Source organism: Homarus americanus, unplaced genomic scaffold (genome assembly GCF_018991925.1).
Source record: "Homarus americanus isolate GMGI-L3 unplaced genomic scaffold, GMGI_Hamer_2.0 scaffold21914, whole genome shotgun sequence".
Classification (NCBI taxonomy): domain Eukaryota; kingdom Metazoa; phylum Arthropoda; class Malacostraca; order Decapoda; family Nephropidae; genus Homarus; species Homarus americanus.
In genome coordinates, this window is record NW_024719665.1 from 1,378,428 (window position 1) to 1,404,540 (window position 26,113).

General features: G+C 41.9%; 1 protein-coding gene across 1 annotated transcript in view; it reads right to left on the reverse strand.

The window, feature by feature from the left end:
• Nucleotides 1-26,113, reverse strand: part of LOC121860205 (LIM/homeobox protein Lhx3-like) — a 59,046-nt gene that overhangs the window by 30,660 nt on the left and 2,273 nt on the right. Inside the window, exons 2-4 of the mRNA XM_042357284.1 lie at nt 21,867-22,041; nt 20,497-20,714; nt 14,050-14,218 (exon numbers count right to left, since the gene is read on the reverse strand). Of these exons, the coding sequence (XP_042213218.1) occupies nt 14,050-14,218; nt 20,497-20,714; nt 21,867-22,041 (562 nt within the window). The remainder of the gene's footprint in view (nt 1-14,049; nt 14,219-20,496; nt 20,715-21,866; nt 22,042-26,113) is intronic.

The following is a 26,113-nucleotide window of genomic DNA, read 5'->3' on the forward strand; positions in this document are numbered from 1 at the left end:
TATTCGTCGAATGCTTCTCGTTGTGTGGCGTGTATGCGAGACTTGAGATGATTCAGGAAGAGGGCGAGAGTGGCTTCAATATCTTCTTCTTGTGTAGCTTCTTTGGCAAGCCGATCAACAGTGTCACAGCGGGGAGATATGATAGAAGTATTTAAGTGGGTGAAAGGAATCAATAAAGGTGATACAGATAAAGTTCTTATAATATCCGAGCAGGATAGGACTCGGAACAACGGATTCAAGTTGGATAAGTTTAGGTTTAGGAGGGAGATAGGAAGGAACTGGTTTACAAATAGGGTGGTGGACGAGTGGAACAAGCTTAGCAACTTTGTAGTAAGTGCTGGAACCCTGGAAAGTTTCAAAGGGAGGCTGGATAGATTCATGGATGATAGAGAGTGGTAGTAACTCTCGACAGGAGCTGCCATGCACAGGCCAACCGGCCTATTGCAGACGCCTTATTTTCTTATGTTCTTCTTATGTTCTATTCCTATATGTGACGGGATCCAAATAAACTTGACACGGATGTCATCAGTTTGTTCTAGCCCGGCTGTGTTGGGCGGCCGGGGAGGAGGGGGAGGGTAATATGAGCCTCGCTAGCGCAGAAGTGCTGTCACTGATTATAAGGAGGTTCTGGCGTTCAGTGCGAGCATAGGCCGCCCCCTCATGAATGCCCGGGAGGATGGCTATGCTCTCAGTGTTAGTGGAGGAGGCCCAGTCGTGGATCCTGAATTTCCTGCGGGCCTGGCGCTCAGGAATCCACACAGCCCTACACATTAAAGAGTGTAGAGCTGAGGACACCGCCCTGAGGCGTGCCAAGATCAAGGTCCCTGATCATAGCGTAGTGGCCCTGAAAACGGACCCGGACCCTTCACATCCATGTGCGTGAGGCCCTAAAGGATCACTTCACTGTTGGCTTTATCAAATGCTCCCTTGAAGTCGACGAAGAGGAAAGTTTTGGCTGAGGTGTTCGTCATGTAGTGAGCGATACAGTGAGCAGTGCTCTTCCCAGGGCGGAACCCATTGAGGTGAGGGTGCAGGTGCACTGTAAAAAATGTACCGTAAATTTTACGGTGAAATACTGACAGCCCAGTTGCCAGTGTTCCACGGTAGAATTTACAGTGCGCCCATAAATGTCATAGCAGACGACGACGGTGTGTCACTGTAAAGCGCGAAACTAACAGAAAATCACCGTAAAACAAACTACGGTGGCCAACCGTAGATTTTTAGTGAACCACTGTAATATTCCCGGTAATTTTTTACAGTGTGGGCTTCAATTTTCCAATGGAGGCGGTGGCGTGTCGTGCGTTCCACCATCTTTGAGAGGCAAGACTTAACTGTCTCCTCACCGTCGCCCACTGCCGGGGTTAATCACTTAGTTGACCTGACTCCTTGAAAACCTTAAATATAAACAACAACTGAAATCATCACTACCACCTCCTCTCCCATCTGTCTATCTATCCCGTTTCTGACTATCAACGTTAATCTAAAATAAGAATTAAATATGAACTGCTTCCCTCCCTCCCATTACTAAGGTAAATTTACCTAAGAGGTTATTTCTCCATCTCTCATTTTTTCCCCTAAAGTAAGAAAGAGAGAGAGAGAAAAAGGGAAAAAGACACTCCTCCTTTAGCTCATTTTCTGATGATGGGTGGCGAGTGGTGGGTGGGTGGTGGTGCACTCAGACAAATCATTTGTTATTCATAGAGCAATTTCGATAATTGGAAACACTCCGGTAACCTCCCATACCCCTCACCCCCCCCTCCCCACCCTCACCTCCCTATTCTCACCCCCCTCCCCACCCTCACCTCACCTTCTTCCCTACCTCCCTCCACCCCCCTCCCCACCCTCACCTTGCTTCCCTCACCTCCCTATCCTCACCCCTTCCTTCAGCTTCCTTCTTTCACCTTCCTACTCACCTCCTTCTCCTCATCTTCCTTCCCTCCTCTCCTTCCTTCCCTCCTCTCCTTCCTTCCCTCATTCTCCGTCCTTCCCTCCTCTCCTTCCTTCCCTCACTCTCCTTCCTTCCCTCCTCTCCCTTCCTTCCCTCACTCTCCTTCCTCCCTCACTCCTTCCTTCCCTCCTCTCCTTCCCTTCCCTCTCTCATTCCTTCCCTCATTCTCCATCCTTCCCTCACTCTCCTTCCTTCCCTCCTCTCCTTCCTTCCTCCTCTCTCCTTCCTTCCCTCACTCTCCTTCCTTCCCTCACTCTCCTTCCTTCCCTCATTCTCCTTCCTTCTCTCACTCTCCTTCCTTCCCTCCTCTCCTTCCTTCTCTCTCTCCTTCCTTCTCTCCTCTCCTTCCTTCCCTCCTCTCCTTCCTTCCCTCACTCTCCTTCCTTCCCTCACTCTCCTTCCTTCCATCACTCGCCTTCCTTCCCTCCTCTCCTTCCTTCCCTCCTCTCCTTCCTTCCCTCACTCTCCTTCCTTCCCTTCCGCCTTTCCCTCGCTCTCCTTCCTTCCCTCACTCTCCTTCCTTCCCTCACTCATCCCCCTAATATTTCATCATATCCCAAGATTGTTGGTACACTCGAGTACAATAAGGTGGCTGGTACACTCGAGGTACAATAAGATGGCTGGTACACTCGTGGTACAATAAGGTGGATGGTACACTCGAGGTACAATAAGATGGCTGGTATACTCGAGGTACAATAAGATGGTTGGTACACTCGTGTTACAATAAGATGGCTGGTACACTCGAGGTACAATAAGATGGTTGGTACACTCGTGGTACAATAAGATGGTTGGTACACTCGAGGTACAATAAGGTGGCTGGTACACTCGAGGTACAATAAGATGGCTGGTACACTCGAGGTACAATAAGGTGGTTGGTACACTCGAGGTACAATAAGATGGTTGGTACACTCGAGGTACAATAAGGTGGCTGGTACACTCGAGGTACAATAAGATGGTTGGTACACTCGGTACATAGCTGGTACACTACGAGGTACAATAAGATGGCTGGTACACTCGAGGTACAATAAGGTGGTTGGTACACTCGTGTTACAATAAGATGGCTGGTACACTCGAGGTACAATAAGATGGCTGGTACACTCGAGGTACAATAAGGTGGTTGGTGCACTCGTGGTACAATAAGGTGGTTGGTACACTCGAGGTACAATAAGGTAGTTGGTACACTCGTGTTACAATAAGATGGCTGGTACACTCGAGGTACAATAAGATGGTTGGTACACTCGTGGTACAATAAGATGGTTGGTACACTCGAGGTACAATAAGGTGGCTGGTACACTCGTGGTACAATAAGGTGGTTGGTACACTCGTGGTACAATAAGATGGTTGGTACACTCGAGGTACAATAAGGTGGCTGGTACACTCGTGGTACAATAAGGTGGTTGGTACACTCGAGGTACAATAAGATGCTTGGTACACTCGAGGTACAATAAGGTGGCTGGTACACTCGTGTTACAATAAGATGCTTGGTACACTCGAGGTACAATAAGATGGTTGGTACACTCGTGGTACAATAAGGTGGTTGGTACACTCGAGGTACAATAAGATGACTGGTACACTCGACTCGAGGTACGATAACTGGCCCTGAATGCAATACAGTACTAACCTCAATCCCTTACAATACAGTTAATCTACAGCTATATTATTTCTTTCTTTCTTCCTTCCTTTCTTTCTTTCTTTACTTATTTTATGTATTTAATTTTTCATTGGTTCGTGGTTTGATTTTCTTTTTTAATTTCAGGAAACGGTTGTGGTTTTAACGGTCGTAACGGTCAACACATGAGGTAAGTTTATCCAATATTTTAAAATCTTTATGTTCATTGGTTTATTAACAGTTAAAACAGGGAGAAAAGAGAAGGTTTATATGTGTTATTGTAAAGGTTTAACGTGGATGGTAGATAGCATTACAAGATAGGTAAACTGCAACTGGGTTTATTGACAATTAAAACAGATGGGAAGTGAAAAGAAGGTTTTATCTGTTGGTATGATGAAAGTTAAACCAAAGAGTGACGAGAATGGTTTATATGAGAGATGATTAGTTTTATTATGTCACTAAGGTTTATTCAGTGAAGTAATCTATATACTGATATAATAATAACTAAAACAAGATGAGACGAAGGTTTTTAACATCTGGTTTAATGAGAGGTTTTATGAAGCAGGTTTATTAAGGTGTCACTGAGATTTAGTTAGAATACTAGATAGTATAAACCGGTTTTTATCATCTGGTTTATTGACAGTTAAAACCGAGTGTTGAGAACGTTTTAAAGGAAGGAAGGAATGAAGGAAGGAGGTTTTAGAAACGTTTTAACTGTAGTGAATAAAACCTGACAAAAAAAAGTTTCTTCCCGCATCTTCAAACTTTTTAACGGAGAAACTTTATTTAAAACAATAACAACAAAAATAATAGTAAAAAAACCCCGTCATTTACCTAAACTCTCTCTCTCTCTCTCTCTCTCTCTCTCTCTCTCTCTGCTAAATACTGATACTAGACATATAGAAGAATTAAGACATAGTAAATAAGGCATAGTAGAATATTAGGCATAGTAGGAAGATGTGAAGGCATATAGAAGATGATAGGCATAGTAGAGATGATAGGCCTAGTGGAGATGATAGGCATAGTAAGAATGATAGGCATAGATGATAGGCATAGTAGAAGATGATAGGCATGATAGAGATGATAGGCATAGTAGAGATGATAGGCATAGTAGAGATGATGGGCATAGTAGAGATGATAGGCATAGTAGAGATGATAGGCATAGTAGGAGATGATAGGCATAGTAGAGATGATAGGCATAGTAGAGATGATAGGCATAGTAGAGATGATAGGCATAGTGGAGATGATAGGCATAGTAGAGATGATGGGCATAATAGGAGATGATAGGCATAGTAGGAGATGAGTAGGCATAGTAGGAGATGATAGGCATAGTAGAGATGATAGGCATAGTAGGAGATGATAGGCATAGTAGAGATGATAGGCATAGTAGAGATGATAGGCATAGTAGAGATGATAGGCATAGTAAGAGATGATAGGCATAGTAGAGATGATAGGCATAGTAGAGATGATAAGGTTAGTAGAGATGATAGGCATATAGAGAGATGATAGGCATATACAAGAGATGATAGGCCTAGTAGAGATGATAGGCATAGTAGAGATGATAGGCATAGTAGAGATGATAGGCATAGTAGAGATGATAGGCATAGTAGAGATGATAGGCATAGTACGAGAGATGATAGGCATAGTGAGAGATGATAGGCATGGTGGGAGATGATAGGCATAGTAGGAGATGATAGGCATAGTAGAGATGATAGGCATAGTAGGAGATGATAGGCATAGTAGAGGATATAGGCATAGTAGGAGATGATAGGCATAGTAGAGATGATAGGCATAGTAGAGATAGGCATAGTAGGAGATGATAGGCATAGTAGGAGATGATAGGCATAGTAGAGATGATGAAGGCATAGTAGGAAGATGATGGGCATAGTAGAGATGATAGGCATAGTAGGAGATGATAGGCATAGTAGAGATGATAGGCATAGTAGAGATGATAGGCATAGTAGAGATGATAGGCATAGTAGAGATGATAAGCATAGTGGGAGATGATAGGCATAGTAGAGATGAGAGGCATAGTAGAGATGATAGGCATAGTAGGAGATGATAGGCATAGTAGAGATGATAGGCATAGTAGGAGATGATAGGCATAGTAGAGATGATAGGCATAGTAAGAGATGATAGGCATAGTAGAGATATTAGGCATAGTAGGAGATGATAGGCATATGAGAGATGATAGGCATAGTAAGAGATGATAGGCATAGTAGGAGATGATAGGCATAGTAGGAGATGATAGGCATAGTAGAGAGATGATAGGCATAGTGGAGATGATAGGCATAGTAGAGATGATAGGCATAGTAGGAGAGATGATAGGCATAGTAGGAGATGATAGGCATAGTAGAGAGATGATAGGCATAGTAGAGATGATAGGCATAGTAGAGATGATAAACATAGTAGGAGATGATAGGCATAGTAGAGATGATAGGCATAGTAGAGAGATGATAGGCATAGTAGGAGATGATAGGCATAGTAGGAGATGCTAGGCATAGTAGGACAGATGATAGGCATAGTAGGAGATGATAGGCATAGTAGAGATAGGCATAGTAGGAGATGATAGGCATAGTAGGAGATGATAGGCATAGTAGGAATGATAGGCATAGTAGGACAGATGATGGGCATAGTAGGAGGAGATGATAAGGTTAGTAGGAGATGATAGGCATAATAGATGATAGGCATAGTAGATGATAGGCATAGTAGGAGAGATATTAGGCATAGTTGGAGATGATAGGCATAGTAGAGATGATAGGCATAGTAGGAGATGATAGGCATAGTAGGAGATGATAGGCATAGTAGAGATGATAGGCATAGTAGGAGATGATAGCCATGTGTAGGAGATGATAGGCATAGTAGGAGATGATAGGCATAGTAGAGATGATAGGCATAGTAGAGATGATAAGCATAGTAGGAGATGATAGGCATAGTAGGAGATGATAGCCATAGTAGGAGATGATAGGCATAGTAGGGAGATGATAGGCATAGTAGGAGATGATAGGCATAGTATAGAGATGATAGGCATAGTAGGAGATGATAGGCATAGTGGGAGATGATAGGCATAGTAGGAGATGATAGGCATAGTAGGAGATGATAGGCATAGTAGGAGATGCTAGGCAGTAGGACAGATGATAGGCATAGTGGAGATGATAGGCATAGTAGAGAGATGATAGGCATAGTAGGAGATGATAGGCATAGTAGAGATGATAGGCATAGTAGGAGATGATAGGCATAGTAGGAGATGATAGGCATAGTAGGAGATGATAGGCATAGTATAGAGATGATAGGCATATAGGGAGATGATAGGCATAGTAGGAGATGATAGGCATAGTAGAGAGATGATAGGCATAGTAGAGAGATGATAGGCATAGTAGGAGATGATAGGCATAGTAGGGAGATGATAGGCATAGTAGAGATGATAGGCATAGTAGAAGATGATAGGCATAGTAGGAAGATGATAGGCATAGTAGGAGATGATAGGCATAGTAAGAGATTAGGCATAGTAGGAGATGATAGGCATAGTAGAGAGATGATAGGCATAGTAGGAGATGATAGGCATAGTAGGAGATGATAGGCATAGTAGAGATGATAGGCATAGTAGAGATGATAGGCATAGTAGAGATGATAGGCATAGTAGAGATGATAGGCATAGTAGAGATGATAGATAGTAGGAGATGATAGGCATAGTAGAGATGATAGGCATAGTAGGAGGAGATGATAGGCATAGTAGGAGATGATAGGCATAGTAGGAGATGATGGGCATAGTGGGAGATATGGCATAGTGGGGATGATAGGCATAGTAGAGATGATAGGCATAGTAGGAGATGATAGGCATAGTAGGAGATCATGGGCAAGGAGATGATAGGCATAGTAGGAGATGATAGGCATAGTACGAGATGATAGGCATAGTAGGAGATGATATGCATAGTAGGAGATGATAGGCATAGTAGGAGATGATAGGCATAGTAGAGATGATAGGCATAGTAGGAGATGATGATAGGCATAGTAGAGATGATAGGCAATAGAATGATAGGCATAAGAGGATGAAGGCATAGTAGAGATGATAAGCATAGTAGGAGATGATAGGCATAGTAGAGAGATGATAGGCATAGTAGGAGATGATAAGCATAGTAGGGAGATGATAGGCATAGTAGGAGATGATAGGCATAGTAGGAGATGATGGCATAGTAGGGAGATGATAGGCATAGTAGGAGATGATAGGCATAGTAGGAGAAGTAAGCATAGTAGGAGATGATAGGCATAGTAGAGATGATAGGCATAGTAGGAGATGTAGCATAGTAGGAGAGATGATAGGCATAGTAGGAGATGATAGGCATAGTAGGAGATGTTAGGCATAGTAGGAGATGATATGCATAGTAGGAGATGATAGGCATAGTAGAGATATTAGGCATAGTAGGAGATGATAGGCATAGTAGAGATGATAGGCATAGTAGATGATAGGATAGTAGGAGATGATAGGCATAGTAGGAGATGATATGCATAGTAGGAGATGATAGGCATAGTAGAGAGATGATAGGCATAGTAGGAGATGATAGGCATAGTAGGAGATGATAGGCATAGTAGGAGATGATAGGCATAGTAGGAGAGGATAGGCATAGTAGGAGATGATAGGCATAGTAGAGGAGAGATGATAGGCATAGTAGGAGATGATAGGCATAGTAGGAGATGATAGGCATAGTAGGGATGATGGCATAGTAGGAGAGATGATAGGCATAGTAGGAGATGATAGCATAGTGGGAGATGATAGGCATAGTAGGAATTAATAGGCATAGTAGAGATGATAGGCATAGTAGGAGATGATAGGCATAGTAGAGATGATAGGCATAGTAGGAGATGATAGGCATAGTAGAGAGATGATAGGCATAGTAGGAGATGATAGGCATAGTAGGAGATGATAGGCATAGTAGAGATGATAGGCATAGTAGGAGATGATAGGCATAGTAGAGATGATAGGCATAGTAGGAGATGATAGGCATAGTAGGAGATGATAGGCATAGTAGGAGATGATAGGCATAGTAGGAGATGATAGGCATGGTAGGGAGATGATAGCATAGTAGGAGATGATAGGCAGATAGTACGAGATGATAGGCATAGTAGAGATGATAGGCATAGTAGGAAGTGATAGGCATAGTAGGAGATGATAGGCATAGTAGGAATGATAGGCATAGTAGGGAGATGATAGGCATAGTAGAGATATTAGGCATAGTAGGAGATGATGATAAGCATAGTAGGAGATGATAGGCATAGTAGGAGATGATAGGCATAGTAGAGATGATAGGCATAGTAGGAGAGATGATGATAGGCATAGTAGGGAGATGATAGGCATAGTAGGAGATGATAGGCATAGTAGAGATGATAGGCATAGTAGGAGATGATAAGCATAGTAGGAGATGATAGGCATAGTAGGAGATGGTAGGCATAGTAGGAGATGATAGGCATAGTAGGAGAGATGGGCATAGTAGGGAGATGATAGGCATAGTAGGAGATGATAGGCATAGTAGGAGATGATAGGCATAGTAGATGATAGGCATAGTAGGAGATGATAGGCATAGTTGGAGATGATAGGCATAGTAGGAGATATTGGCATGGTAGAAGATGATAGGCATAGTAGGAGATGATAGGCATAGTAGATGATAGGCATAGTAGATGATAGGCATAGTAGATATGGATAGTAGATGATGTAGTAGAATAGATGATAGGCATAGTAGATTGGCATAGATAATAACATAGTTGATATAAGCATAGTAGATGATAGGCATAGTAGATGATAAGCATAGTAGATGATAGGCATAGTAGGTGGTAAGCATAGTAGATAATAAGCATAGTAGATGATAGGCATAGTAGATAATAAGCATAGTAGATAATAAGCATAGTAGATGATAGGCATAGTAGATGATAGGCATAGTAGATGATAGGCATAGTAGATGATAGGCATAGTAGATGATAGGCATAGTAGATAATAAGCATAGTAGATAATAAGCATAGTAGATGATAGGCATAGTAGATGATAAGCATAGTAGATGATAGGCATAGTAGATGATAAGCATAGTAGATGATAGGCATAGTAGATGATAGGCATAGTAGATGATAAGCATAGTAGATAATAAGCATAGTAGATGATAGGCATAGTAGATAATAAGAATAGTAGATAATAAGCATAGTAGATGATAGGCATAGTAGATAATAAGCATAGTAGATAATAAGCATAGTAGATGATAGGCATAGTAGATGATAGGCATAGTAGATGATAGGCATAGTAGATGATAGGCATAGTAGATGATAGGCATAGTAGATGATAAGCATAGTAGATGATAGGCATAGTAGATGATAGGCATAGTAGATGATAGGCATAGTAGATGATAGGCATAGTAGATGATAGGCATAGTAGATGATAGGCATAGTAGATGATAGGCATAGTAGAGTGGTTGGGTTGAACACAAAAGGACTGCAGTCAACAAAACACAAGGCAGAAGTTTAACAATAGAAGGAACAATAGGCCTATGTGGGAGAGTTGTGGCTTAAAGAGAGAGAGAGAGAGAGAGAGAGAGAGAGAGAGAGAGAGAGAGAGAGAGAGAGAGAGAGAGATTACCGTAGGCCTGTTAAAGAGAGAGAAAGGGAGAGCAATATTGTGTTAGCTTTAAGAGACACAGATAAAAGCATTCGTTGCTATCCCTCTATCTTTTTCCGGTGTTGATGTTAAGCTTTTAATCTATACATTTGCTGATTAACATATTCCTGAAGTATACATTTTATATATATACAGGGGGGCTGCATATATCTATCTATATATATATTGCTAATCACCTGAATATTAGACACCCCAGTTTATTTCACCTGATTATTAAAGACCACAACCTAACCTGGTGGGATTAGATTTGGCTTTGTTAGGTTCGATTATATTATGTTTGGTTAACTTAGTATTATAGGTTAGGTTAGCTTAAGCAGGTCAGGATAGGTTTGGTTAGAGTTAGGTTAGCATTTGATTAGGTTAAGTTAGCATTAGGTTAGTGTGTGGTTAGATGAGGGTTAGGTTAGCGTTTGGGTTACATTACGTTGTGTTACCTTTAAGTTCGCTTTAAACTAGATTAGCTTTATGTTCTTAGGTTAGGTTAGCATTAGGTTAGGTTAGCATTACGTTAGGTTAGCATTAGGTTAGGTTAGCATTAGGTTAGGTTAGCATTAGGTTAGGTTAGCATTAGGTTAGGTTAGCATTAGGTTAAGTTAGTATTAGGTTAGGTTAGCATTAGGTTAGGTTAGCATTAGGTTAGGTTAGCATTAGGTTAGGTTAGCATTAGGTTAAGTTAGCATTAGGTTAGTGTGTGGTTAGATGAGGGTTAGGTTAGCGTTTGGGTTACATTACGTTGTGTTACTTTTAAGTTCGCTTTAAACTAGATTAGCTTTATGTTTTTAGGTTAGGTTAGCATTAGGTTAGGTTAGCATTACGTTAGGTTAGCATTAGGTTAGGTTAGCATTAGGTTAGGTTAGCATTAGGTTAGGTTAGCATTAGGTTAGGTTAGCATTACGTTAGGTTAGCATTAGGTTAGGTTAGCATTAGGTTAGGTTAGCATTAGGTTAGGTTAGCATTAGGTTAGGTTAGCATTACGTTAAGTTAGTATTAGGTTAGGTTAGCATTAGGTTAAGTTAGCATTAGGTTAGTGTGTGGTTAGATGAGGGTTAGGTTAGCGTTTGGGTTACATTACGTTGTGTTACCTTTAAGTTCGCTTTAAACTAGATTAGCCTTTTGTTCTTAGGTTAGGTTAGCATTAGGTTAGGTTAGCATTAGGTTAAGTTAGTATTATGTTAGGTTAGCATTAGGTTAGGTTAGTATTAGGTTAGGTTAGCATTAGGTTAGGTTAGCATTAGGTTAGGTTAGCATTAGGTTAGGTTAGCATTAGGTTAGGTTAGTATTAGGTTAGGTTAGCATTAGGTTAGGTTAGTATTAGGTTAGGTTAGCATTAGGTTAGGTTAGCATTAGGTTAGGTTAGCATTACGTTAAGTTAGTATTAGGTTAGGTTAGCATTAGGTTAGGTTAGCATTACGTTAAGTTAGTATTAGGTTAGGTTAGGTTATGGTAAGTTAGGTAAGGTTAAGCGAGGCTACCGTGTGGGTGTCTAATCTTCAGGTGAAATAAACTGGGGTGTCTATTCTTCAGGTGACCCTTCATTTGTGTAAGGTCGTAAGTGACTCATGGTACAATTAACAAAAAAAATATCAGGGAGGGTTTTTTTTTTTCTCCAAATCACTTATCCACTTCCTCAGGAGCCGCCAGATTTGACGTCACTAGAAACATCGTAAGGCGTTTAAAAATATTCCTCCAAACTTTTACGACTTTCTTCCATATCCATTAGTAAGATGAGGGAGCCGGGCCGCGAGGGAGGGGGGGCAGGAGGGAGGGGAGGATACGAGAAGGGATGGAAGGAGGAAAGAAGATGGAGGGAGATGGAGAAGGGAAATGGGATTGAAGGAGGGAGGAAAGGAGATAGGGAAGGAGGGACGGTGATGGGGAAGGGAAGATGGTTGGAAGGGAGGGGGGGAACGAATGGAGGTGGGACAGGGAAATGGGAGGGAAGAGGGGAGGAGAGGAAGGCGAGAGGATGGAGGGGGTCATGGAAGTGGGACGGATGAAGGAGAGAGAGAGAGAGAGAGAGAGAGAGAGAGAGAGAGAGAGAGAGAGAGAGAGAGAGAGAGAGAGAGAGAGAGAGAGAGAGAGAGAGAGAGAGAGAGATGGCCAGCTTAACGTATGAATACTTTCCCAAATGTTAATTATTTTACCCGTCTCGACGTTTATACCCTAATCCCTACCTATTATACGCCAACCCCTACCTATTATACGCCAACCCCTACCTATTATACGCCAACCCCTACCTATTATACGCCAACCCCTACCTATTATACGCCAACCCCTACCTATTATACGCCAACCCCTACCTATTATACGCCAACCCCTACCTATTATACGCCAATACCTACCTATTATACGCCAACCCCTACCTATTATACGCCAACCCTACATATTATACGCCAATACCTACCTATTATACGCCAACCCCTACCTATTATACGCCAATCCCTACCTATTATACGCCAACCCCTACCTATTGTACGCCAACCCCTACCTATTATACGCCAATACCTACCTATTATACGCCAATACCTACCTATTATACGCCAACCCCTACCTATTATACGCCAATCCTTACTTATTTTACGCGCGAAACTTCTTCCATGACATCATCCTATTACTTATTTTGCCCTTCATCCCCGAAGAGTATTGAGCATTTATTTATTGCAGTTGTTCCGTACAGGTGTTGGACGCGTGTACCACCCCTCCCCCTCCACACCTGAGGTTTCGTATAACCCTCCCCACTCAGCGCACACCTGGTCTAGGCTTAATTACACGTGAACACCGCCGTCCCCTAGTTTATGTAATCGGTAATAAAAAAAATAACATCACAGTTAGGTAGATGGTGAAGATGGAGCATTTCTGTTGGGAATATTTCAATAATCCAACTGACGTAAATATTAATTGAGAGCTGTGGAGATTATATATTGACTGGAATATTTCTGTTCTACTTCAATAATCCAGCTCACTCAATAGGTAATGAAAGAATAAAAGTCATGGCAGTGAAATGGTGGATGAATCTCTGGGCTTGTGGCTCCATCACTCTTGATTACACTGTACAGGATGTTCTCACAGATGGCTGACACAGGACGTTCTTATTTATATCTGTTTTTTTATTTGGAGTTTTGATCGTATAAAGATTTTCTCGGAAATTGTTGTGATAAAGTTATTGTTTCCTTTATTGATATGTTTTTTTTTTAGCTTTGGTTGTTGATTGAATACAGTTTACCCAAAGGTTTTGACAAAGTTTCTTTCTTTTCTTTTCATTGTATTTAGTCTTGTTTTGTGTTTGTCGGTTGTAGTTTTATATAGACGGTTAAGTACTGTATTTACTGTCTATTAATTTTGTATATCGTATTTTGGTTCATGCAATTTGTGTATTTTTGGCAATCTTTGAGCATAAAATTGGTTCTTAACCCCTCCCCCCCCCAGGATCATACAACATGGCAACACTCGCTCAACACTAATGAAAAACAGTTCAACGGACAGGATGTAACCCCGATGGATTTTTTCCCTTCCTTAATTTGTCAGTATTGACAGGAGTGACCTATCGGACTGTTCAGCAGGAAGGAACAACTGCAATTTACTTTCTACCTCCCTACTCCTCTGCTTTAGTCAGAACAACAACTTCAATAGCTTCCCTGACTGGAAACTGCCTCCTGCAAATTAGAATATCCCCAGAAGGGAACTGGGATCTCCATAAATCATTAGATAACAAGTTTGATAATGACAGTGGTGGGAGTGACCTCCAAACAGCACTGGACACTGGCAATACTGGTGGTAGTGGTGGGGATTTTTACCTAACACTGGACTAAAACTGGTGGCAGCGGTGGGATTGTTTACCTGTTTTGGAACCAGACCTGCACAACTCTCATGTCGAGGCCAAGGGTCTGAGAGAGCTGTTCCCTAACGTGGCGAGCGGGTTTGGGACTCTCTTTGTAGGCCTGTTTGAGTTGCTCCAACTGCCGCGCCGAGATGGTGGTACGTGGTCGTTTGTTTGTCGCGTCTCCTTCTGCAACAAACAGACGTCAACCGGCCGTCAGTAAACAGCTTAAGTCCCCATTAACAACACGCTCACAACACAACGCCCCTGACCTTCATCAACAAACTTGAGTCACACGATCTTGACTCTCTTAATTATTTCATTAATTCTTATAAAAACTATTGTTCCTTAGAGATATAATTTATGAAATCGATATAAATATATTTCTGTTATATTATTAACTTAATTTTAAGTATCTTAGAAACTTAAATATGACACCATCATATAAGATCTATATATTATAAATAAAATCTTACTTTACAGACTATAATACGGTAGGAGTTTATCAGAAACGGACAGGAGGAAAAGGATTTATAAAAGTTGCCGAATATCACAATCTGCGGTCCAGAGTTGTGATTTTCTGAGCAGCCTTTACGTGCTAAAATAGGAACGTACTTGAAAACAAAGACAAACACAGAATAGGAAAGTAAACCCATTTGTATAAACAGAGAAACATATACTTTCATCAGTGACTGATGAGAATGCAGGGAACAAAGAGGAGGAAGAACAAGGTAACTGAAAGTGGGTAGATGACAGCCGTAGATTTTATTAGCGGGACTAAACCAGTTAGGGTGAAAACTTACACACAAATCATGCCAGACTATACCCACAGTAAGACTAATGGCAACTCGAAGTTATTATAACATTATCTGAGTAGGAATTTCATTATAAACGGAAATTACAAACGGGATCTGAATGAATTAAGTGCATTTTAAGATTTAAAATCAGTGAACAACATCCCGTTCAACAAGAGGATCGTGCAGGTCTGGCTTGTATCTTACACTGAGAGACAAAACTGCTCCTGGAGACTTTCAGAAAGCTTCACCACCACCACTCACTGCCCCAGGACACCCTCACCACCACTCACTACCCCAGGACACCCTCACCACCACTCACTACCCCAGGACACCCTCACCACCACTCACTGCCCCAGGACACCCTCACCACCACTCACTACCCTAGGACACCCTCACCACCACTCACTACCCTGGACACCCTCACTGCCCTAGGACACCCTCACCACCACTCACTACCCTAGGACACCCTCACTGCCCCAGTACACCCTCACCACCACTCATTACCCCAGGACACCCTCACCACCACTCACTGAACCAGAGGAACCCCACACTACCATAATTATAACACAGGTTATGACACACCGACAGTCTCTTGATAACATTCCCAGCATGGTGCCATAACGCTATTCCGTGGTCTTATTTTAAAATGAAAAGATGGTAGATTTTGTTTTGCTTTATATGTGTACCCCATCATCAATAAAATAGTGATGAATTATCGAGATACACAAATTTTTGAGGCTGGGAGAACATAAATGTTTGAAGGCACTACGCTTCTTTACTAGCGCTCGTCTTTAATTTAAACGCCTTTCCTTCACTCTAAAAAAATGTATTGATAATATTAGATCACTTTGATGCACGCTATACAAACCAAACATCATAGCTAATGAATGTGTAAGTCAGAATACGAAAAGCATGAAAAATAGTTATTACTATTAAAGAAAAATTTTTAAATTGCGTGAGTGTAACCTAATACTTCCGTGGGGCCAGAAGGGTCGGCACAGCCCGCTTACTAATAAAAGGGGAAGGAAACTGTAATTATGTACAAGCATTGATAGCTAATTCAGTACAATATAAACTTCTCCATTACTACGGTAGACTTCCTCGGTCTGCTGCCCCAAGTTGACTACTCCCCTGTTTTTAAACCAGACGTCTTCCTAAAGTGTCACAACACTCATTTCACTCGTCATTCTCATAGTACACAAAGTAAACATCACTTATGGCATAATCAAATGCTATACTATTTTTTCTAATAGGATTTCTAACGCTTACATTAAAGTTTACTGTTACTATTATGCCTAAAACTACTACAAGCATGACACACTATGTATAAAAACAGTTAGTTTTTTATTATCACCACATACCCCAAATTCTCTCCCAGATGAGTTTGATGAAAGGACCCAGAATGTTGGTGTTTGACGTGATCAACACATTCTGTAAATTAGTCCTGTGAGGGGTTAGTTATCCCGCTGACCAAAGTTGGGTTGACCAGAACTTTCTTGGCTGGCCTTTCACTCCTCGGGTTTCATGTTGTACGTTTCTTTGATTTACAGTTTTTTTTTTCAATCAGCTAATTGTAAACTTAGATCCAACTTCTCTCAAAAAACTTTTCTGTTCTCAAGTTTGGTCAGGTGTGTGTGTTCGAGTGATCTTGGATTAGACGCTGTAACAGTAATTGGTGGTGGAAATTTGTGGTACTGCTAGATTTCATGGTGGTTTAGTACACACGTTTATCGAACCGTATATGGCACTTTAGTCTCGACTCTGATCTCAACAGCTTAGCCTCACCTAACCAAGCTATCTGTGATGACGTACTTCATGGTAGCGTAGTGCAAACGCTTATCGACAGAACGCAGGCCTTTTGAACTCACCAAACGTTTATCGACAGAACGCAGGCCTTTTGAACTCACCAAACCTAACAGTAACATAAACCAGCTTATATGTCCATTAACTTTGTCACCTCCCTATTACAATGGCGTGTGCAGTCTATTTCCATTATGTGAACGTAAATATTGTGTTTATCAGTTGTCTTATGGCCGCCTGGTGGCAGTAAATACTATTAGTACTGGCTAGTAACGCCCACTACAGCATTTATTTCGTTCCACATGTACTTACCATATGAACAATGCTTCCTAAAATAAAATAAAATACTCATGCTAATGTGTTTTGTTATCGTTGGATAGCAGTACAAAGTCGCCTCACACCTAAGCCGATGTCCACCAGATGTCTACACTAGAACCAGCAGAACCCATCCATATAAACCCTAGACAGTTAAGTGTTTCTCTATGATACAGCTAGCAGAGGTCGAGGTAACTAACCTAACAAGCTAAAATTATACCTTCACTATAGTGCAGTCTAGAAACAGCCTAATACACAGTATTATTCCTATACTAGGGCTAGCAAAGTCCGCCCGGTTATAGCCTAGCGTCTACTGTGATCGCCCCATAACATGCAGTGTCTAAGTGCTTCTCTAAGACATATTGTGCTGTCAGCATGAAATGTTATAAATCACAGCAGCAGTCCTCAGAGATCACTAATATATTATCTCTGTCTCGGAGTCTCCCAACCCTGGCTCTAACAATCTCTAAATGGTTGCTCTAACATTAGTTGCTAAAGTCAGCCTGGAGCCTTCGCCGGGCCCAGGGTGCAAAATGCTACTATACAACTACTGTACCATCTAACTCCCAGAGCAGTGTTGCCGCGGCTACCAGCTAGGCTGAGCAGTGGTGCCGCCTCTACAGTGTTCGTACCGCTCAGGACACCACTGTACCTTACCCCTTTGGGCAGCACACGAAGGCGGCAACAGAAGATGGTGTGCGGGGTGTTAGGGCGTGGACAGTCAGCTACCAGCGCTGCTATCACCACAGCTTTGATGAACAGTGGAGGTGGCAGACAGTTTGGCTGGTTCAGACCCCCACACTCCCCTCCTGTTACAGCTCGAGTGTCCCTCAGCACCAGTGGTCCCCAAACTCACCAATGGAATATGATGGTTTATAAATTTAGTGTTCTTTTATTTGTGTGACTGGTAAACAGAAAGTTAGTCTTCAGAAGACAGTAAACGGGAGAGATGATGACAGTTACAGCAGCCAGCAAGTGACAAGTTTTATGCCAAGCTCCACTACAGGCAAGAAATAGTAGGAAGTAAGGGAGTTTGTGGGGACCACTGGGCGGTGTGTGGGTGGGTGGCGGGCGGCCTGGGCGGCACATAGCTCACCAGACGTACCTGTTCTGAAACCAGACTTGCACGACCCTCATGTCGAGGCCGGTATCCGCCGCCAGCTGCTCGCGGACGTGGCGGGGCGGCTTGGCGCACTTGCTGTAAGCTGCCTTCAGTTTCTCCAGCTGACGGGCATTGATGGTGGTGCGCGGACGCTTGCCACTCAGGTCGTCCTCTGTAAACACATGCCACCCGAGACACACAGTCAGAACGTCTCCTGATGGGCGTGGCGGGGACGCGGCCAGCCTACACCACCACCAACACCGCCGCCGCCGCCGCAGCCGCCCCAGCAGCTGTGGCAGCGGCCGCCACACCATCAGCTTCTAACACCTACATTCAGGAGGGTTGGTTTCCGGACAGTCCGGGTGAAGGAGTTTTGGAAAGCTGATTTTTGGCAAAAGTTGGTAATACTGATAGCATGCGGGTGTGAGCGGGTCGTGGCGTGGGCTAGGCCGGGCGTGGGGCGGGGCGGTAGAGGGCGTGGGTGGGGGTGACGCCAGCGGCAACACGAGAACTCAACACAACAACAACACCTACAACACTCCCAGTAAAGAATCTTACATGCGTATTACATTTAACTATTTAAATAACCTTTACACGCACAGTACTTTATCAAAGACCTTTACCCAACTGACGCCTTTACTCTCCAGTCAACCAAAATTAACACCCAAATAATTAATATAAAACGATAACAGTGAATAATAAATAATAAAAAAATGCCTGAGACTAAAATCCCTTTCTGGCAGTGAAGTGTAAATAGGACCTTACTGAAAAGTTTTACAGTGAAATCTAGACAACTAATGTAAAATGTGTACAGCCTTTGTCAAAATTTTTACCGCGCCTCAAAAAAATAAAATAAACTGACTTGATGGATAAAAATAATAAGTGTAAAATACAGATTGTTTCAGTGATCTTGATTCAAATATTTCTAAGGCTAGATTCAAGAGCAAATATCCCTGCGATAAAAAATCCCCCTGTGATACAAAGACCTGTGATTAAAAGACCCCCTGTTGTACAAAGACCCCCGTGATAAAAAACATCATTAAACAAATAATACAAAGACCCCCTGTTGTACAAAGATCCCTGAAATACAAAGACTCCCTGTTGTACAAAGACCCCCTGTTGTACAAAGACGACTCTGTGATACAAAGACTCCCTGTGATACAAAGAATGTAATACAAAGACCCCCCTGTTGTACAAAGACCCCTTGTTGTAAAAGACCCTGTTGTACAAAGACCCCTGTTGTTGCAAAGATTCCTCCAGATACAAAGACCCCTGTGATACAAAGAACCTGTGATACAAAGACCGTGTGATACAAAGACTTTGAGCCCAAAGATTCTGTTGTACAAAGACCCCTTGTTAAACAAAGACTCCTCTCAGATACAAAGACCCCAGATACAAAGAACCCCAGTGATACAAAGCCCTGTGATACAAAGTGTAATACAAAGACCCCCAAAGACCCCTTGTTGTACAAAGACCCCTGTGTACAAAGACCCCTGGTACAAAGACCCTCTAGATACAAAGACCCCTGTGATACAAAGACCCCCAGATGCAAAGACCCCTAGATACAAAGACCCCTGTGATACAAAGACCCCTTGTGATACAAAGACCCCCTGTGATACAAAGACCCCTTGTGATACAAAGACCCCTTGTGATACAAAGACCCCCTGTGATACAAAGATCCCCTGTGATACAAAGACCCCCTGTGATACAAAGACCCCCTGTGATACAAAGACCCCTTGTGATACAAAGACCCCCTTGTGATACAAAGACCCCCTGTGATACAAAGACCCCCTGTGATACAAAGACCCCTTGTGGTTCTAAGATCTACGATAAAGTAAACACCACCGTCATATATCGTGTGATGTCAAAACTCAAACTAAAGATCCATACAGTTAGATGATACACACCTGTAGACCTGGGCGAGATATATAGTGGTAGAGAAACACAAGCTCTCTACTGTGACTAGTAAATAGCTCCCCGTGACAGATGAACGCCCTGGGTTATATTTGTACCCCCACGCACTAAACGCTACTAACTGAATGGCAATATTGCAAAGTTAACTGGACCGACTCCGCACGGAACATGCACTCTTGAGAACCTTGTAATTTACATTCTACAAATAAAATAAACTCTCGTGTTGAATTTATTATTGTTGGTTGAGTTTTCGAGTCGCTAGCTGGCATTCACAGTTGCAAATAACATTCAGATGGAGGAGAAAAAAATAAGTAGCTAAATAAACAAATAAAATTATATCAAAGATTAACAAATAGGAAAAATATAAGATCTTTTTTTTTTCAATTGGTGAGGAAGTAGTTAAGTAATGGCAGAATTATATCCTACTAGCTTCAACAACAAATGCTCACGGCAGCCAATGTAAGGGAAGGTGGAGGGCGGGAGAATGTAAACAGACAAGTCACGCAAAGAGTGAAAACGTAACCAGACGGCGACCTTACCCTTCAGCGACATACCTCTCTGCTTGGCCTGCTCGTAGTCGCTCTTACACACCAGTTTGTTGTCCTCCATCAGATAGAATTCGTCACCCGTGTTCAGTTGTCGCTGGCAGATGACGCAAGCGAAACAGTGGAGGTGGTAGACGTTTTCCTGGGCACGGCGCACGACCTGGGTGGGTGGGATACCTTGCTCACACCCGGAGCATTTGGTCCCGTACCGCCTGTTTGGGGAGATGGTGGGGTTGTGGGGAGGGGATGGGGTTGGGGGGGGGTTGGGGGGGAGGGGTGGGAGTTGGGGGGAAGGGGTGAGGGTTGTGGGGAGGGGTAGGGGTTGTGGGGAGGGGTGGGGGATGTGGGGAGGGGTGGGAGTTGTGGGGGGCGGGGGGTTGTGGGGTGGGGAGTTGGGGGAGGGGGTGAGGGCTGGGAGGGGTGGGGGTAGGGGAGGTGGGAGTTGTGGGGAGGGGGGGTGAGGGTAGGAGGGGGGGGGGTAGGGAGGTGGTGTCGGTTGTGTGAAGGTTGTAAGAATATGGTGGGGGTAAGTGGGGGAGATGGTGGGGTTGTCATGTAGGTGGGGGAATTAGTGGGGTTATGTTGGTGGGACAGATGGTGTGGTTGTGTGGATGGGGGAGGTGGTGGTGGTGGTGGTGGTGGTGGTGGAGGTGGGAGAAAGAAAATCGAGGAAATTAAAACTTTTGTGAATTAATAAACAAAAAAGAAAAATAAATATTACAACATTGTCAGAAAAATTATATTAAATATCTTGTATTATATTGTAGTTAATCTTTTAAGTTGTTAACAATAAAATGGTTGGAACTAAAACAGACTGGACAAACGAAAAATAATATTCATAAATAAATAACAATTGTCAACATTAATCTATTGACAGATCCTCCTACGTACAAGAGTGACCTAATTTCTGTTAGTGTAATTTTTTTTTCTGCATTTACTGAGCTCTGTGGTCGTCTTTCTTGACCCACTAAGACAAATTATATCCTTGGCAGCTCACACGACGCTGCCAAACGTATGATTATTGCAGCAACAACTGTAGTATCCCCTGCTTTAGTTACAGAGTTAATGCTATCAAATAAATCAATCATGTTAATTGTATTACTGTCCCGCTATCGTTATTGATATAAGAAAAATAAAACATTGATCGACCAGTACGATATGTTGCTCGTTTGGTTGGGGGCCATTATTGGTGACGGGAGCAAGATGGCCAGCCCCGCGCGAAACACAACTCATCATTAACTCTTGCTCTTTCTTGTGGCAACTTGATATATTATTATGTACTGTACGTCGACGCGCGAGGCATCACAACACATTAACAACAGACCCATCGCTAACCTTATAGACCACCACTTGTGAATACCTACCTGAAGAAGTCCTCTTTGCAGTACACCTGTTGGTTCCTGGCGAAGCACTTGTCTGTGAGCTGCGCCCCACAGTCAGCACACTTAAGGCAACGGGAGTGCCACGTCCTCTCCAGCACCTTAAGGATGAACCGGTCCAGGATGGCCTCAGAGCACCCCGCACACTTGGGGATGGTCGCTGTTGGTAAACAAACAGTTGATGGTTAGGGTCACTTGCCGACGTCATTAACTGCTTAATGTTATTATGGCGGAAAATTTTGTTTGATTTTGTGATGAGAGATTTAGTTTATTGTGGCCTAAGACATTTGTCTCTTAGTCTGATTGTCTGACGAACGATTTTGTTATAGAGGTACTTCATGTCTGCGACTCTTGAGCCAAACGTTTGTAGTCTTGTAACTCCCATGTAAACGTTTCTTGGGTTGATGTGACTGAAGGATATATTGTTTTAGGGATAAAGTATTCACAGGTTGGCTTGATGATAAGGCATTTGTTTGTGTGTGTTGTAAGTCGTGAGGTATGATGATGGTGTACCAGTATCTAACAGATTGTGGTGTTAATGTTGAAGAATTATACCGATATATTATTGAATTGAATTTAATTGAAACAGTTTATTTAGTCAGAAAAACACAGATACAGAGTGGATAATAATAACAATATTAACATGGCTGAGCCAGTTGAGAACCTGAGCTCTCTTTGAGGCACCTGATATATACTATACATTTATCTCAAGGAAGTATTATGTAGCATTTAGTATCACCTGGAATAGTACAATAGCATGGTGGTAATAAGAACATGTTACCACGGTTATCACTTCAATATTTATTTATTTTATTTATTTATTTTATTTTTTTATTTTTTTTATTTATATACTGTATACATACATTAGAGTGGAATTGAAAAACATAAGTAGAATGGGGAGCAGTACATCATGGGTTGTACAGTAATAAGGTTGAACAAGAGGACAGAGCTGTCAGGATTATGCCTAGTTGGCAAATATGTTTATTGCAATGGTAATTACTTATCTATTTACATGATAATTTCCGATAAAACGGTTTTGATGCTCAAAAAAAAAAACAAAAAAAAAGGTACCGTAAATATAGTAAGTGTTACAAGAAATATTAATACTTAGACAATAGATATTTTTTAAGGGATGATTTAAAGGAAAGGAGCGTAGTCTTTGCTAGTTCGTATTTCATGAATTAATTGATGTACAGCTGCCAGCAAAAGTCCTCCCACAAACTTGCTACACAGGGCTGTGGGAGAACTTTTGCTGGCAACTGTACACTGTACATTGGTAGTGTAAATTTAACCTTGATTTTCTTTGCATACAAATTTGGTTCATTGTAAGTTTTTTTTTTTTTTTTACATTACAACGATTAACATTACACGTAATTTTCCCTTATAGCCGCTAAAGGCATATAATTATTTTCGCACCACCCTGTATGTTGTATAATAATATGTTACGTATTACTTTTGCGTAACACGGTAGACTTCGATGGCGTGTCAACATTCTTAGTTTCGGGAGGGAAGGGGAGTAGGCAGGTGTGTTGCTAGGGTGATGACTTATATGGAACACCTGTAGAAGCCATGCAGGTGTGTTCCTAGGCACCTAACCTAACTGTTCACAGCTTTACTCACTGGACCTTGGTTATGACTGTTTGACGTTGCACCTGTTATATTGTCTCCTGGCCAGGCTGCTGTATGGCCACCCTTAGCAACAATAAACACTCGTCGGGTGTTGTGGTTGTTTTTCTGGTTGGAGTCCTTGTTATGGTTGTGGTATTAAGTGTCCACAGCCACAAAACTACAAATGATAATAATAATAACACATTAACTTTACATTATTGTTCTCCCTTCAGAGTTTTAAGCGTCTGTAGACATGTGGTTGATTAACATGTAAGTTTACGGGAACATGTCTGGGACGCAGGCGTAGACGGACATTATTATTTACTTGTCTGCCGGTGCGCTGACGAGGAGGTGTTGTAAGCGGGGGCAAGCGCTATGTGTGTGTGTGTGTGTGTGTGTGTGTGTGTGTGTGTGTGTGTGTGATGACTGGTGGTGAGGGTGAGTGACTGTGTGAGCGTAACCCGTGGCTGGTTAAACAGAAAGCCTATATCACTCATTGATTACACCAAACACAGACACTGCCAGGCGACTCTCAGGGTGTGTTTCTCAGCCACGAAGTCACCGAGAACAGTACGGAACAGTAATTCTTTTTGGGGCTGTGTTGAGTCCCTTCCAGTTCCTGCCTCTGTCTTACTGAGTTTACTGAGAGAGAGAGAGAGAGAGAGAGAGAGAGAGAGAGAGAGAGAGAGAGAGAGAGGGCGGTGCGAACACAAATACAAATAATAGGGGTTGGGTGTAAACGGGACTGCCCACTGCAGTTTCCTCCACTCTTATGTTCTAGTTGTCTACGTCCACATAACCCATCACCTACGGCCTTGCTTGACAAAACTGAAAGATATTTTACCCGCGCGAGATGAACTCACAACCGCACTTGTACGGTGGCATGGACGACAGAACGGCAAAATCGCTTATAAAATACAGGTGTGCCAATGTAACAGGGTACACACCTGATCACTCACAGGTGTACCATTAAGTAGCTACAGTATATGTGATTAAAAGAGTACACCTGTTAGAGAGACACGTATGTTGTTACACTGTCTCTTACTGTACTTGTGTATGATAATGATGGTGATGATAATGATGGTGATTATAATGATGGTGATGATAATGATGGTATTGATGGTAATGATGGTGATGATAATGATGGTATTGATGATAATGATGATGATAATGGTATTGGTGATAATGATGATGATGATGACGATTGAGATGGTGGTGATGATAATGATGGTGATGATAATAACGGTATTGATAATGATGATGATAGAGATGGTATTGATGATAGAGACGATGGTGGTGACAATAATGGTATTGATAATGATGGTATTGATGATAATGATGATATTGAAGATATCCTACTGATAATGATTAAGATGAATGATTAATGAAGATGACGATAATGATGTTGATAATGACATAATGATGATGACTGACTGATAATAATAATGATGGCGAGAAATATGGTGTCAGGGTTGTCGTTGCGGGTATGGTATCGAGTGACAATTATTCAGAAGTGATTTTGTCTCGGGAAATTTTCCTCATAGAATTTTATCCACTGGCATTTTTTTTTTCCTATAATTATTACCAGAGTCATTTTTCTCAATATAATTCGTGACTCAAATAATCATCATGAGTAAAGCCAGTTCATTATGGCGGGGAACGTAACCCATCACTCAGGAAAAATAATAAAAAAAATTTGAATCACGGAGAAAATCCCACCAAGTGATTTTCTCGTTAAATAAAAAAAAATCGTTTCATCAGATCAAGAAATCAGCATTTTTTTCTTTTCTGTTTGATATTGTAATTTTTTTGATCAGTAATTTAGTTATATATTAATGTATATTGATAGGTTTATGTGTTTGAGATATACATACTGTACTCATTTATATATGTTACGTTTTGGGGCGAAATCGGTTATTTTGCAAAATTCCCGGCATGCATATTGGTAATTTTGCGAAATAACTTGCAAACAGACAACCTAAACTAACCTAACCTTATTATTAGGTTAAGTGAGAGGTTAGGTTAGGTTGGGTTAGGTTGGGTTAGGTTAGGTTAGGTTAGGTTAGGTTGGGTTAGGTTGGGTTGGGTTAGGTTAGGTTGGGTTAGGTTAGGTTAGGTTGGGTTAGGTTAGGGGTTAAGGTTAGGTTGGGTTGGGTTGGGTTGGAGTTGGGTTGGGTTGTTGGGTTAGTTGGGTTGGGTTAGGTTAGGTTAGGTTAGGTTGGGTTAGGTTAGGTTAGGTTTTAGGTTAGGTTGGTTGTTAGGTTAGGTTAGGTTGGGTTGGGTTAGGTTGGGTTAGGTTAGGTTAGGTTGTTAGGTTAGGTTGGCTCGTGTAGACTGATACACAGTTCAGTGGTCCTGTTCTTTTTTTTTTTTACTTTGGTTAGTCTGTTTGTAAGTTATTTCACAAAATTACCAGTATGCATGCCGGGAATTTTGCAAAATAACCGATTTCGCAAAAATAACGTAACACACACACACACACACATATATATCGCTCAAATACAATCTGGAAAATGGGGTGAACTGTATAACTTCTGTACGGCATTATAAGTAAATGTAGATAAATCGGCCCCAGAACCCGATAAAACTGCACAGGCTGTATGATCATACTACTAGAACGTTCC